Source organism: Pteropus vampyrus, unplaced genomic scaffold (assembly GCF_000151845.1).
Source record: "Pteropus vampyrus isolate Shadow unplaced genomic scaffold, Pvam_2.0 Scaffold172, whole genome shotgun sequence".
NCBI lineage: Eukaryota > Metazoa > Chordata > Mammalia > Chiroptera > Pteropodidae > Pteropus > Pteropus vampyrus.
Genome location: NW_011888953.1, coordinates 3,694,023 through 3,709,776, shown reverse-complemented (window position 1 = coordinate 3,709,776; position 15,754 = coordinate 3,694,023). Strand labels below are relative to the sequence as shown.

At 37.1% G+C, this 15,754-nt stretch overlaps 1 protein-coding gene across 1 annotated transcript in view; it reads left to right on the top strand.

The window, feature by feature from the left end:
* The window catches only part of WDR70 (WD repeat domain 70), a gene marked incomplete at its 5' end in the record, with an annotated part of 57,707 nt that extends 46,439 nt beyond the window's left edge, over positions 1–11,268 (top strand). Inside the window, one exon of the mRNA XM_023536916.1 lies at positions 11,088–11,268. Within this exon, the coding sequence (XP_023392684.1) occupies positions 11,088–11,175 (88 nt within the window). The remainder of the gene's footprint in view (positions 1–11,087) is intronic.
* Positions 11,269–15,754: the final 4,486 nt, after the last annotated feature.

The window sequence follows — 15,754 nt, the reverse complement described above, 5'->3', positions numbered from 1 at the left end:
TCTATTCAAGTATCAATACCAAACAGTTTTATTGTAGGGCTGCCTGTTCTCGTTATTGTTTTTATCAGAATTTTTCTGTAAGAATTGATACTGCTCTAGTATTTATGGAGCTTATATTCTAGTAGACAGAGACAGTAAATAAATCCATAAAGGTTAGATGGTAGCAAGTACAAAAAAGAAAACTAAAATAGAAATGGGGTACACAGGGCAACCAGGGGGAGAAAAGAGCACTACTTTTAGATAGGTGATCAGGTAGAACCTCTGCTAAACCAATCTTTGACCTAAATGTAATGAGGGAATGAGCCGTGAAGATATCCAAGGGCAGAACATCCCATGCGAAGGAAACACCATATGAAGACCAGAGACAGATTCATCTGAAACAGATGCTGAATTTTACTGAGTTCCTTTATCATATCTCTGTGGAAGCAATCATATGACTTTTCTACTTTGATCAATGAATATGATGAGTTATATTATTGAATTTCCTCATATTGAATCATCCTTACATCTTCGGTGTGATCCTCACATAGTTATGATTTATTCTTCCCTCAGGTGTTAGACTGGCTTCGTAAAAATTTCATGTGCTTTTTTCCTATATTTACTCTCAAACTATTTTAAATATTATTAAATCTATTTGTAAAAATTTGATAGAATTTACCTGTGAAACTCTCCAAGCCTGGTGTTTTGTGGAGGAGGCGTGGTAAGTAGTAATTCATTAATTTTTCTCTTTCTTTTCCATTTCCTCATGGTAAGTAATTTGGAATTTCTGACTTTTCTGAATCTGTTTGGTAATTAACATTTTCTTAGAAAATTATTCATCCAGAGTTTCAACTTTCTTTAAATAGAATTAGTTCAAGTGGAAATTATTTGTATTCACTGGCGACCATTACCTAATGATATTTTCCTGCACTATAGGTGATTTAGTTAAATTTACAGTTGAATAATACGCTAGTTTTATAGTAGCGCTGCAAAGTGTATAGAACAGATATTGTCATGTCCTCACCTTAAATGTGAGGAGGCCAAAGCTTAGAGACTTAAGTGATTGCAGCTAGAACTAGACTTCATTTCTTCTGATCACTAATCTAATGAGCTCTTCAGAGCATTGCAATCTCCCTTCGCATACACCTGCTGCATTTTGTTTCTATGTCTTCCCTTCCACCCAATTTTTATCACCTTACATTTATTGCATAGTAATTAAGTTCATGGCACTGTCTGTCTGTGGCATGTAATTTGTTAGCCAGAATTGCAGTGCTACTTCTCCTGTGTTCACCTGCTAGAGGATACTATTTACTGCCAAGTGGCAAAGTGTTTGAAGGGAAGCTAATATTTAAAAGGATCTTTTCATAAAGGTCACTGTAATTGAGAATGTGTGTCTGGTTGTTTTTCTTCACTGCAATTGACTTCTGTCAGTGATGAAATGAAGATTTACTGTATCTTGCTTTATCACAGAAAAGCACGATTAGACATTACACAAATCTACCTGCTGTGCATAACATATACTCACTTTTATTTTCCAGTGTTGATAATAAAGCATCTTTGAACACTTTACATTTATCGAGTGAGTATTTAAGCTTCATTCCTGGCACTAGCAGTGTAATAGCCATGAAAGTTTTAAAACACAGCAGGATCACAGAGAACTCTTGTTCAGTAACACACGGGCAGATTCGATTACAGTTTCTTGTTAAAAGATACTGCTGGAAGGAGGGGAAAGGAGCTGGCTGGAGAGTGGGCAGGATATAGATCCAGAATGCTATTAGCTTACACATCAGACAGGGATACATGTGTGTGGGAGCCTGGACTCTGGCCAGTATCCTGACAGCCTGACAGCTCTGTCAGCCATGGTCACTTTTCTTGCCAGATAAGCTGCCATCATTGCTGGTTCAGTCAATTTAATTTTCAGTGTGCATGTTTTGTCTGATATGGGATACATGGATGGATATGTATGTATATTAAAATGTCATTCCCACCTATAAAGTATCCGTTTAAAGTCATGTTGAGTTAGTAGGCAATATTTAAAGAAGCCACTTTTTGAGTGAGTAAAGGTTTATTTGTGTCAGGAAGAGACATAAACCCACAGAGAAAAATGTAACTTTTTTCCTGAGTTATATTTAAGTGACCGATCACCACTTACCACCATATTCCTATGTAAAGGCCAGTGCTTCTCAAAGTGATTTTGTGGACTGTCTTTGTCAGTTGAGGGTGGGAATAGAAAGGTTTAAAATGCAGATTTCTTTGGATAAACGCCCAGGAGTACAATTGCTGGGTCAAAAGGTATATCCATTTTTAATTTTTTGAGAAACCTCCAGACTGTTTTCCATAGTGATTGCACCAATTACAATCCCACCAACAGTGTATGAGGGTTCCCTTTTCTCCACATCCTCTCCAACACTTGTTGTTCTTGGATTTATTGATAATAGCCATTCTGACAGGCGTGAGGTGATATCTCATTGTGGTTTTAACTTGCATTTCTCTGATGATTAGTGACCTTGAGCATGTTTTTATATGTCTATTGGCCATTTGTATTTCCTCTTTGGAGAAATAATCTGTTCAAGTCTGCTGCCCATTTTTTAATTGGATTGTTTGTTTGTTTGTTTTTTTGTTGTTGTTGAGTTATATGAGTTCTTTATATATTTTGGATATTAACCTTTTGTCAGATGTATCATAAGTGAATATCTTCTCCCATTCAGTTGGTTGTATTTTCATTTTGTTGATGGTTTCCTTTACTAAATGCACATCAACAGATGATTGGATAAAGAAGTTATGGTTCATATATACAATGAAATATTACTTAGCCATTAAAAAAAATGCAATCCTAAAAAAAAGTGAAATCCTACCATTCGCAATGACATGGATGGACCTAGAGGTTATTATGCTGAGTGAAATAAGTCAGACAGAGAAAGATAAATACCATATGATTTCACTTACATGCGGAATCTAAGGAACAAAAAGAACAAACTTATTACAAACAGACTCACAAATATAGAGGACAATCTGGTGATGGCCAGAGGGGAGAGGGGTTGCGGGGCTGGGAGAATAGGGTGATAGTAGTTTATAGATGGTCATGGGGATGGGGAGCACGGCATAGAGAATGCAGTCAGCATTAATGTAATGGCTAGGTGGAGAGCCAGAGCAATTAGGGGGATCATTTTATAAACTATATAAATGTTTAATCAATGTACTGTATACTCGAACTAATAATAAAATAAAAATTTTAAAAATGCACATTTCTAGACTCCACTGCAGACCAACTCAATTAGACTGTGACACTGGGGCTAGGAATCTGCATCTTAAGAAGTTCCCCAGGTGATTATTTTGCACACTAAAATTTAGTAACAAAAAGATCACAAATGATTTACCTTTAGGAAAATTCAAATGTTCATAATAGATCATTTAGATTATAGAGATTCAAACTGAAGACAGATTACATAACAAAAGTATTTCCCTCAGGATTTAAAATATCGTATTTAATATATAAACATATTAATACATATTAATATATAAGTTATTTTATCAAATATGTTCTAAATACAACTTTTTAAAGGTATACCTATTATATAGAATTAGGAACACCTGATAGCCAAAGCAAGCTATATAATAATAGTGATAGTTTTACACCATGCCAGGCTTATTTAAAAACTTCATATATTATTCATCTAATCCTCATAGCAGTACTATGAGGTAAGTGGCATTATTGTCCCTATTTTATAGATGAGGAAACTGAGGCTTATAACTTGACCAAAGCTACATGGGTAGCAGGTGGCAGAATTAGAGTTCGAACACAGTGGCCTGGCTTCAGAGTCAAGCTCCTACTTTTGACTACTGCAGTATACTGCTTCTTATCACAAAGCAACTGATAGTAGATATTGAAAAAGTTGAATAAAAGTGAAGCTGAAAGGATTATTGCGTGAGCCATCAAGGATTAGCAGAACACTAGGAGTGCGAATCAGAAGTTCTGGGGTTTAGTTCCTGCTATGAGATTCACCTGCCTTCACTGAGACCATTGCCAGTGTATGAAGTCCAAGAGTGGGGCTACACTAATGCCCAGCTTTCATACGTGTTTTTGAATAGAAATCGTGGCATACACGGTTACATATTTTATAAATGTGACTTAGAGAGGGCACTGATGATACCTGGGCTGCCTCAGGTCTGTCTGTGTGCTCTTCAAAGATTTAATCATTCTCACTTGTTTAGCCACTTGGCAGTAAGGTAGCTAACTGTGATTTTAGAGGGTTCCTTTTGTTTTCTTTCTCTCTTTTTTTGTTTGTTTCTAGTTTCCACAGATTTCGTATGCGTCCCTTTCTCCATCCTCACCCAGTCTTTGGCCTCTCATACATTACATTGTGAGTTAGTATGCCCTATATAATGAGTCTGAGATATGTTTATCTATTTTCCAAAATGTTATTTTTCATTTCCCGAAGAAAAGAGAACATTCTTTATCTAGAAACATCTTATTACCTTTCATTGTTTTATGTGTCCCTAATATATATATATTTTTAGATGTATCTTTGACTAGCTCTTTACCAGAAAGAAGGAACCATTTCAAGTGGAATCTTTTGCTCAGGCCCTTTATTTAGTCTTAATAATTCTGCAATTGTGATGAATGGGTCAGAGTTCAGCTGGACCGTATTCATCCTAACAGGATTAACAAGTGTGTCAGATTGTCAAGTCATGGCTATAATTGACTTTGGCTTTGAGGTTTTCCAACATAATAAACAATGGGCCCTGCGCCAAAAAAGCTGTGGTTTATACTCACATACAGATGACTAAATATTACAAGTGATTTCCCCTCATACTCATTTTATTATCCTGGAGCTCACTTTATGTTTTTTGAATGAATCATATCAGAAGAATATCCGTCTTAGAATTTGACCTGTGGACCTTCCACTGCATCTGGAAACATCGCAAGGCTTCTCTCTGGCCTGAGCGCTAGAGGAGGAGTGTTAGAGGCCTAGGTAGAGCTTAGTCAGAAGAGAAAGGGCAGCCCTGCTCACACGGATTCTGTTGCACAAACAGTGCACCCCGAAATGCTCTTTTTGAAGGTTGCAGAGGAAAATCATTATTTATTACTGACTCTTCTGCACACAATTCCTCTGGATGGAAACACTGATGGTGGGACTCAGTTTCTTTTGGGCTTTTGTCATTTTTCTTTAACACAGTTGCTGGGAAAGATTCACTTTGTAAAAATAATACTGAGAATTCAGTTTTTAAAATGTTCCAAGGGGAAATTAATTAGCACAAAGTATCAGATAATCAGAATTTATAAATTTGAGAAAGACATTCGCTTTATGAAATAGTGACTATTAGCAAAGGCAGAGTTTACTGAAGCTAAAACAAAATAAAACAAAAAAAAAAAAAACCCTTCAGCCTTCTGTTTATTTAACGGTTAGCAGCAATAAGTATGTTGATATCTAATCTCTTCTCCTTTTCTTGGTAACTCTAGTAAACAAGTTGACATGTATAGTCAAGTGAAAAATGTTTACTATTTGCCAAGTGAGTTAATCAGAACTAGAAAACACAAGTTTCTCATCAGCCTTCTGTATGTTTAAGTTTCCAGTTAACACTTAGAAAAATGGGTAAGTGTGGGACATAAGCCAGTAATAAAATAAACGGTCTGGATAAAGCTGATTTCAATAAGGTTGGTACTTTACTCGTTCTCAGTGAGGCTTACTTTACAACCTGTTGAGTACCCACAGTGGTTATACCTTTGGCTGAATGGAATGTTCCCCTTATTTTCTTTTTCAAGTCTCTTTATAGGCTTTTGTTTGGGGCAACTGAAATAAATCTGCCATGAGGCTGTATGTTTGAGTTGACAAAGGAGGTATAGAATTCTGAAGGAACTGATTAAATAAAACACAGGGTATCAGTGGGTAATGGAAATGCTTTCCTGAAGTGGTGGGATATATTTCTTAGACATTATTTATTTACATGTGTATTTCCTGAGTTGTTGCCAGGTCTTCAGTACCCATTTAGTTTGGTTAGTTCTGTTTTTCCTTGTGGAAGCACCCAGTGGAGTCTGTGTGAAGATCAGTGTACAAATTCCGTTTCTTCAACCAGCCCAGAAGGGAATCCATTTTTGTGGCCAGTGACAATGTTAGTAGAGACTTAGAGGATTTTTTGTTGTTTATTTGTTAGTTTCCCATTGGTTTTAAAAACAGGAATTTCTGGACTAACTGTTAAGGATTTTCAAATCCATTAACATATTATCATTTTGCAAATGTCATTTTCCTCCTGCTTGACATTGTTGATTTATTTTTATAGTAGTTTTCTATGCCAAGGAAAAATAGGCCATCCCCCTGGGAAGAAATCTCCTGGTTCTATTCCTAAGTCTGCCGGACATTGCCTAATCATCTCTGTTCCTCATTGTCTTGAAAAGTTGTGACTAAAGAAATCTGTTTTAAATGCCCTAGATAATTCTAAATTGAATCTTTTTTTTTTGTCTGCCTCTTATATGGCTTTCCAAAAAAAATTTCAAAAGAAGAGCTGCTGGAAATAAATTCAAAGATAAAAATTGCTGACAAAGAAAAACTGCAAGATTGAAAGCTATAATTCTCATTTTGCTTCTATAAACACTGACATTCCCTAGATTAGACAGAGATGATCAGTTTACTTAAGTCATATCATCGTTTTTGAAGATCCTGTCTTTATTCAGCAAACAATATACAGCTCTGATGGAAGGTTCTGAACTCTGCTGTAAGAATGTTGTTTTTGGGGCAGGGTGGGTAGGAGTGAGGGAAACTTCCTTCTGTGGGCCACACTTCACCTCCCTATGCTTAACTCCTGAGAGTTAAAGACTGCTCTTTAAAGGGTGGGCTGTGAGCGTGCAACCTCAAACTTCATTCCTTCACCAAGTCTTCAGTAGCATCTTACGGGTCCAACTTCTCCAGATATGAGAAATAGTCTTCTGTAGTAGGAGGAAACTCATCATGTGTAAAAATTTATGTTAAGAAGACAAATTCTTACTAATTCCAGAGCCCTGGTTTACTCCCTTCTCTCCCAAGCTCAGGGAGAGATGACACTTCCGGCAGGTGTCTTCGTAGTGTGGTCCACCAACCAGTGCTGACGAGATGAGTGTAGGAATTGAGAGTAGCCCCTTAGCAAATTTATAGCAATTTGATACACTAATTGAATCTAATAAAAACTTGGACTTGTATTTGTAGTCTTTTTATTTTTCTAGAAATATATTATTTGGAAGGGATTAGAAATTAGAAAGCAAAGACTGGCCTTGTACCACACATGGTTTGAGAAGCACTATGCTGGACACGGCCCCAGGTGGGAGGCTGAGGCCCTCTCTAAGGTGCCACCTTTTTATCCTAGGAAGGGGGTTTGTTATTCCTTATTCTCAAGTCCAAGAGTCTAGTTCTTTTTTTTTTTAATTAAAAAAAATTTTTGTTTTATTTTGGTAAAGTAACACAAAATTTACCATCTTATATCATTTTTAAGTATACATTTCAGTAGTGTTAAGGAAATTTGTGTTTTTGTGCAACCAATCTCCAGAACTCTTTTTATCTTGCAAAAGTAAAACTCTATGCCCACTAAAAAACAACTCTTCATTTCCCTCTCCACCCAGCCCCTCGCAACCATCATTCTACTTTCTATCTTTGACTACTATGAATTTGACTACTCTAGATAACTTACATAAGTGGAATGATATGGTATTTGTGACTGGCCTGTTTCACTTAACATAATGTCCTCAAGGTTCATCCATGTAGCATGTGTCAGAATTTTCTCCCTTTTTAAGGTTGAATAATATTCCATTATATGTATATGCCACATTTTGTTTTACCTGTTCATCCATCCATGGACATTAGATTACTTTCACCTTTTGGCTATTCTGAATAATGCTGTGCTGAACATGGGTGTACAAATATTTCTTCAAAATGCTTCTTTCCATTCTTTTGGGCATATATCCAGAAGTGGCATTGCTAGGTCACATAGTAATTCTACTTTTAATTTTCTGAGAAACTGCCATACTGTTTTCTATATCAGCTGCACCATTTTACATTTCCACCAACAGTGCACAAGGGTTTCAGTTTCTCTGTCCTGGCCAGTACCTGTAATTTTCTATTTTGTTTGTTCGTTTGATTGATGGTAGTCACCTAAGTGGATGTGAGGTGGTATCTCCTTGTAGTTTTGATTTGCATTTCTCTAGTAATTAGTGATGTTGAGCATCTTTCCATGTGCTTATTGGAAATTGTCTGTCTTTGGAGAAATGGCTATTCAAGTTCTTTATCTAGTTTTTAATTGTTTTGGGGGGGATTTTGTTGTTGCTGTTGCTGTTGAGTTGTAGGAGTTCTTTATATATTTTAGATATTAATCCCTTATCGGATATATGATTTGCAGATATTTTCTCCCATTCCATACATTGCCATTTCAGTCTATTGATTGTGTCCATCAATGCACAGAAATTTTAAATTTTGCTGTAGCCCATTTTTTTCTATTTTTCTTTTACTGCCTGTACTTTTGATATCATATCAAAGAAAATATTGCCAAATCCAGTGTCATAAAACTTTCCTTATGTTTTCTTCTAGGAGTTTTATAGTTTTGCTCTTAGATTTAGCTCTTTGATCCATTTTGAGGAATTTTTAGACATGATGTAAGGTAAGGGTTCAATTTCATTCATCACATATGGATATACAATTTGTTGAAAAGAGCCTAGTTCTTAGACTCCATTTTTCCCTACTTGGTCAACAAAATGACCAAGAACAAGTGATCAACAAGCACTGCTGGGAAAATTTGGACACTGGTTTATGCCTTGATTTTGGCCATCGGGGAAGGGGAGCATGGCTGTTTGAAAGCTAAGTGTCATGATTTGATGTTGCAGACATATCATGTTATTAACTAATGACATTGTTATTAGTTAAAAAGTGGAATTTTAAATAAATTTTGTGGAGTTTTGCAAAGAGGACCATTCCACCTTCCAAACAAGTTGATATCCCTTAAGTTAAAGTACCTGGAGAGGAAATGCAAACTGTTGTGGTCTGGTAAGAGACAGTGTAAGTGACCCTGATGTAAAAATTTACTCAGTGAATTTTGCCCAGTTTAATACTAGAGAGGGGAAAAAGTTATCTCCTTCAAAAAAATGATTTTTTTCTTTTGTCTTGGCTGCTAGGAAATTCTGTACTAAGTTTTGTGCTCAGTTATATACCTTTTCATTCCTTGGTTCTTGACCTTCTACTCATTGTTTTATTTTGATTTTCTTTATAAGCCAAATTTATTGAGGTATAATTTACATACAATAAAACACAAAAAAACACTCATTTCAAGTCTTGACAAATGTGTACATCTGCATAATCACGACTTCAGTCAAGATTATAGAATATTTCCATCCCCCCAAAACGTTTTCTCATGCCTTTTTGCAATCATTACTCCCTTTCTGCCCTTTGTTAAATAGTTCCATTGATTTTCTACCTTTCTGTGTCAGCCACCAATCTGCTAAAAATACTTTTGGAAGTAGGTGGAATAGAAAAGAGTAACTACCTAAATGAAATAGCCTTTTCAAGCTCTAGGTTTTCTTCCTATGATCTGTCATTCGTTTTCTTTTTTATATCCAAAAAAGCAGCATTACAGCTTTTTAGTACTTAAGTCCCATTGCAACAAATGTCTTATGAGGCATTACCAAATATCTTTAGAATACCATATATTTTTCCCTTGTAGAAATTAAATCTCTAATTCAAAGGATTTTTAAAACCAGGGTTTATCCGTATCTAAGTGGTCACCATTTTGCCAGAAGATGAAATATGTAATGAGCACCAGTTGCCTTGTAGCATGTTAGAACGCCAGTAATTACAGAAATTGCTTTCTAGTAATTTAGCAACTCATGACCTATGAAAATCTGCAGCTGCTTTTGGAAATGTTAGAGCTATGGCTTGGGCGTAAATGCCATAGCAGTGTCTTGAAGTGACAACAAAAAGTTTAATGAGGTGGATTGTGTATGGCGACAGCTTGGGCTCTCTAGGTAGATATGTGAGGTAACTGGAGAGACAGAAATTGTGACCGATTTATGTGCGAAGACTTCTGTTACATGGCTTGCATCAGAGCAGCATCAGCATGACTGTGAATGCTTCATACTTCTTCCTCAAGATAATAAAGAAGGAGCAAGAAGTAATAAAAGGTCTCAACGCCGTTTTCATTTACCAAATAAAAAGAATTATTGTTTTTATTATATTTACCATTCTGGAATTACCTCAGTATAATGAATTGTACTCTAAAATGTGTAAGCTAAAATATGTCATCTTCAGATATAATGCTTTAATGTTTTCTTATAATGTGGTAGAGCTGATTTTTAAAAGGAAATCAGCAGCAGTATGACCAAGAGGGGAATAAATTATAATCATTTGATATTTTATTGGAATTATTTTCTGTGTGAACAGTGTAAAAGGAATGTCATTGAACCAGATATGTTTACAAAACACAGAAAGTCCTAATGCAAGATGGCTTGACGTCCTGCACGCCAGGATTATAGCAGCGGTACTCAGCGGTATTTCCCCAAATGCTTGACATTTCCATGCATTGATCTGGGTAGTGGGGGGAAGGGAATGTTCCCTCATTTGCTTTGTTTTGAATTTTTACTGGCAGTGCTCAAATTACTGCATATGTTATCTGTTGTTTTAAATTCATTAGATAAGAAAACTATTAACTCAAATTCTCCTATCTGTGTACACCATAATCACCTGAATTTGGACTATTTAAGTCTAGGAAAAGCCCAGAGAGCTACAAAGATCATGTAGATTCTTGCTTGATGACTATAATCTGACCTCTCAAATGGTTCCAGTTAGCTTGAGTTTGAGGTAAAGGTTGGTTACGGATGTTTGAGGTTCCACTGAATTTCATTTGTTTTCATTTTATTTAAGGAAAGGAAAATATACATAGTCTACCACAGAGGGAAAACCTTTAAAAGACTCTTTGGCTCTTTTCTTGAACATTATTAAATTTTCATTATCCCTTTCTTTGCCAGAAGTTTAACGATTAATATTTAATAATTGAGATGTAATTCATTTCCCAAATGTGCTTCCACTTGATGAAAAGTAGCAAAGTCTAATCTAATAAACACTTGCCGACTACATTTTTCCTCTTTAACTTTCTTTCAGGACTCAGCCCAAAACCATGTTTGCACAAGTTGAATCTGATGATGAGGAAACAAAGAATGAGCCAGAATGGAAAAAACGTAAAATCTGAAGAATGTTATATCGGAGCTGTTTGCATGGGGTGGGGGGATGGATATTGGACGGTTTGTTTTTGTAATGAAATAAAAAATACATTTTTTATGAACAGATTTTGTCCTTTGCATTATTGAACTATTCAAAAGGTTGGTAGCTACCCTTTCCTAAAATTGTGCTTGTATTTTCTTATCTATGACTATTAAACTGTATTATAAATAAATAAGAAACAGATTCTTAGCCTATTACCAAGTACTTTAGGTATTTGGAAACTTTATTCAACAGTTATTGGTCTTGTGCAGATTCTCATAACTTTGGGAGAAGATTGGAATGTGCATTGAGATGTACATCTGTCTCGAGCAATTCTAGGAGCGTGATATGGAAATAGACATCAAAAAGTTTAATATTTCTGTATAATATCACAACAGTTGTTTACATGACTAAATAATTAGGCTGAGTTCAAACTAAAGGCATTGCCGTACTAGGAAAGAACATGTATTTGATGCTCCTTCAACAGCTGGATACAGTGGTTAGGAGTAGGAAGCAGCCTGTTAAGTCAGACCGATGTGGGTTCAAATCCTGGCGCTGCTCTTTACTGTCTGGTTACCTCAGGAGAATTGTTAAATTTCTCTCTTCTAGCCTCAGACGATAATCGTACCACCGTCGTATGTTTGTCAAAAGGATTAAATGAGACAGCTGTTGCAGAGCGTTGCATGGTACCTGGCACACAGGAAATCTACACTCAGTATTTGCTGTTTTAAAATAGAGCTAATGATACCTACTGTGCCTTATTTTGATCAGAATTAAATTAGGTGTAGAAATGCTTTGTAAATGTAAGAGCTATATAAGTAGAAAACATTAAGAATCATTCTAAAAGATCCTTGTGTTTTTGTGACCAGGAAACTGAAACAAAGGTTGGCAGTTTGTCCAAAGTAATAAAGAGTCAATAGAATAAAATTCTGTGGACCGATTTCATGCAGAACTGGGTAGCTTTTGCATGTCAAGTAATTCCTGCTAGACAATTCCGGTTTTTTAGTACTCTTGCCTTCTGCCTTCCTGTTCTCATTTGTCTTAGTGAATTAAATAATTATAAAAGTGAATCATGAGCCAAAATGTGTGTCAGAAAGCTCCAGGTTCTACAGGCTTCACATACCACACCCTATCCCCACCTTCTCCCAAAATCTTTTTCAACAGCCACTCACACTCACACAGCGTTCTTACCTCTGCAATTCTGAGGTGCAGTGGGCATTCTTCCTTAGATAAATCCTAAAAATCTTTATTCTTGTAAACTATTCTGTCCTTTTCTCTTCCCACCCCCATCCTCCCTTGTCACTTAGCTTATAGGTAATTAGAGGAAGAAGTAACATTTGCTGAGTGCCTACTATCTGATGACTGCTATGCTAAGCTCTTTACCTGCATTGGTTCATTTAGTCCTCACAAAAACCCCATGAGTAGATAAAATCGTTAAACCCATTTTACAGATGAGAAAAAAGTTTCAAGATAGTAATAATCTATCAAAGATTACATTATGAATGCACCCAAGATCTCTAAACATTAGTAACTAACAAACTGCCCTAAGTTTCCTATTCCTATTGAAATATCTTCATCTAAAATCAATTACAGGCCAATATTTCGTTCCAGCTGTTCAAGATTTGTAAATTTATTGCTTCTTGGATAAAATTTACTGAAAGCATTTCATGTTTTTTCCCGTCTTACCATAAACATTGCACCATATGGAAGTATTCGTCTTGCACAGCCAAAAGTTGCAGGGGAGGGCTGGACAGAATGATCATAGTGGTCTTGGCGGAGTCTGCTATGATGTAAGGAGTGAGAAAGGCAAATTTTAGCACGAAGATGATTTTCTCATTGTTACCCACCGCACGAGTGGCCCTTTTCATGCTTGACATGATCTACCTCACTCAAGAGAGTTCTATAAAAAAATTATTTTTTCCACACAAGGTTGGCAAAATACACGTAAGTATTTCAGTCTCGATTTTGGTGAGCGAGGACCTTAGAACCAGGACTGAACAAATAGCGAATGCTCGTTTCCCCGTAGTTTCATCACCAGGATAGACATTTCCACACGCCCTCACACTCCTCATGCCCCTCAAGCCTCGTCATCGTACCCCATACGACCTTGTATTTGCTAGCTGGCCAACTACATTTCTATTTGCTCAAATAGAGAATCTGGAAGTTATAATAATGACTCCTCCTCTATCCCACCCCCCCACCCCGTTTAATCATTTGCCAATTTCTATCCATGCTATCTTCTGAATCTCATATTTGACCTTCATTTCTTTCCCTACTACCCCTGCTAGAATTTAGACTCTCTTTTATCCCTCCCCAGGGCTTCTCGGGAGCCTTCCTCCAAACTAATCTTCCTGTTTTTCATTTAGTCATCCTCTAATCCTACTTTTATTCTGCCATCAGAGCTTTTGAAAACTAAAACCTATCATTTCATTCCTCTGCTTAGAGCCTTCCAGAGGCTCCATGTCAATAGTTCTAACCTGTTTTTTTATTTGTTTGTTTGTTTGTTTTGTATGTGTGTGTGGCACTTAGGATATCCGGGATTTGGCCTCTCTTGTCTTTCTTGCCTTAACTCCTACTGACCTTGCATGGGCTTCTGAAGTCCAGTCATGTTGAACCCAGAAAGGACCATGTTCTTTGGCACCTGGATGCCTTTGCACGTCTTGTCCCTTCTTCCTTCCTTGTCAGCTTGTTTTTGAATGTAGGGATCCATTAACCTTCCCTGAGCAGCCTTCCATGACCCACCCTGGCAGACAGCTAGTTGCCCTCCTCTGCCGCCTAGATGCATACGTATCTCTCCACTACAGCCCTCTTTTACATTACATTGATAGTGTATACATGGGCATGGCTTGTGTGTCTGTGTGCGTGTTTCTCTCACAGGGACGTAAATTGTAAAAACTAAAGCGCATTGGGTTCTGGGAATATACGATGAATTTGTTTAAATGAGAGGAGCCGTGTTTTTTTTTCACATGTATATTCCCAATCCCTAGCTCTGAGACTGGTTTAAAAAGTGCTCATTAAATATTTGGCAGATGAAAGGAGAGAAACAGGGAAGGGTGAGGAAAGCATGGGAAGGGCATGAGGTGTGAGAAGTGTTTCTATCTCGCAGCTGGGAAGGGGGATCATTAGTACAGAAGCTTGATCTGGATCCAGGCTGCTTTACCTTTCTCTGTTGGGATTTATTCATAGGCATTTGTTGTGATGGCTCAAGGAAGAAGCAGGATTGTAAAAAGTTGTCGTGTTCCTGACATGGCCCAACAAGCCCTAAGCCACCATGTCATTCTCAGGCACTCACCTCCTGTTCTGAGACACCAAAGATCTGAGATATCTCTGGCGTGGGGGGTTCTTAACCTCAGCAGGGTGTCTGTGAACCTCTTCAAAGTAAGCAGCATACTTTGCTTATACTCATGGACATTTTTGTGTAGAGAGGATCCATAGCATTCGTTAAAATTCATGGATATTGGGTGTTGCTAGCAGCTCTATCATCTCCCATAAGGACTGTATAAAATTGGGCCATTCAGACTTGAAAAGGACATAACACACACATCCACACATACAGTATGTCAAATGGAACGAACTGAACTAAAACCTCTAACACACGGGTTCCCATTTAATTTTAGGAAGTTAATCTTATTGCTTTGTAGTCAGACCTTAATATTTATTCTTTGAAATGTTATTACCATCCATCCTATCAAAAACTAAAGAGATCAGCTTCATGATTACATGAAAGCAGTGTCCTAAGATGAGCACTTCTTTAATGTGATCTAAGAGTGAATATTATAAGACTTGAACCAATTTGAGAAAAGCTTTGAAGAATCAGTATGACTATTTCAGGCAACTGTGAACACTTCAGTATTTAATAACCACTGAATCAGATGCGGTAGGAAAAAGGGAAGGCAACCAGGTGCCTGCTTAGATGTATACATACAGCCTGGTCAGTAGCCTTTGGAGGTGATGTGCTTCATTCATGTGTCTGTTTTATTGTGTATGAGATCGGAAAGGTATCTCTGTGAAGGGGGCATACCATAAACCACCACGACCAGTGGTCCAATTTTTCCTTGATACACTCACCAAAGAACTGAGAAAAGACAAAGCCAGGAGCATCGTGCATAAAGACGGGAGATTTCATGTGTGCATGGGTGTATGCAGGTGGAGAAAGAACTTCAAGGGCAAAGAGAAATTTGCTATTCTACGTAGTTTTATGGATTATCTGACAGTTTATATTGGGGTTTTCAAAATTTTCATTAAAAGCGTTTTAAAGGTATTTCGCATGGTCCCACTTGTAATAATACTTATTAAAAAAATTTTGGGAAATATTGACATAATGGTAGATTAAAGACTGCCCAACTTCTCTGACATACCTCCCAACAAGAAGGTCGCCTCCCCTTCCATCTGAGCAAGCTCTGTGATAACATGACCAATAGAATGTGGCAGAAGTGATGCTGTTCTAGTTACCAGGCCCAGGCACTAAGAGACGCAGTTTCTACTTCCTTTCTCTAGGAACACTTGTCTTGAAACCCAGCTGCCATGCTGTTAGGAAGCTGAAGTAGCCCCGTGGGGAGGCCCACTTA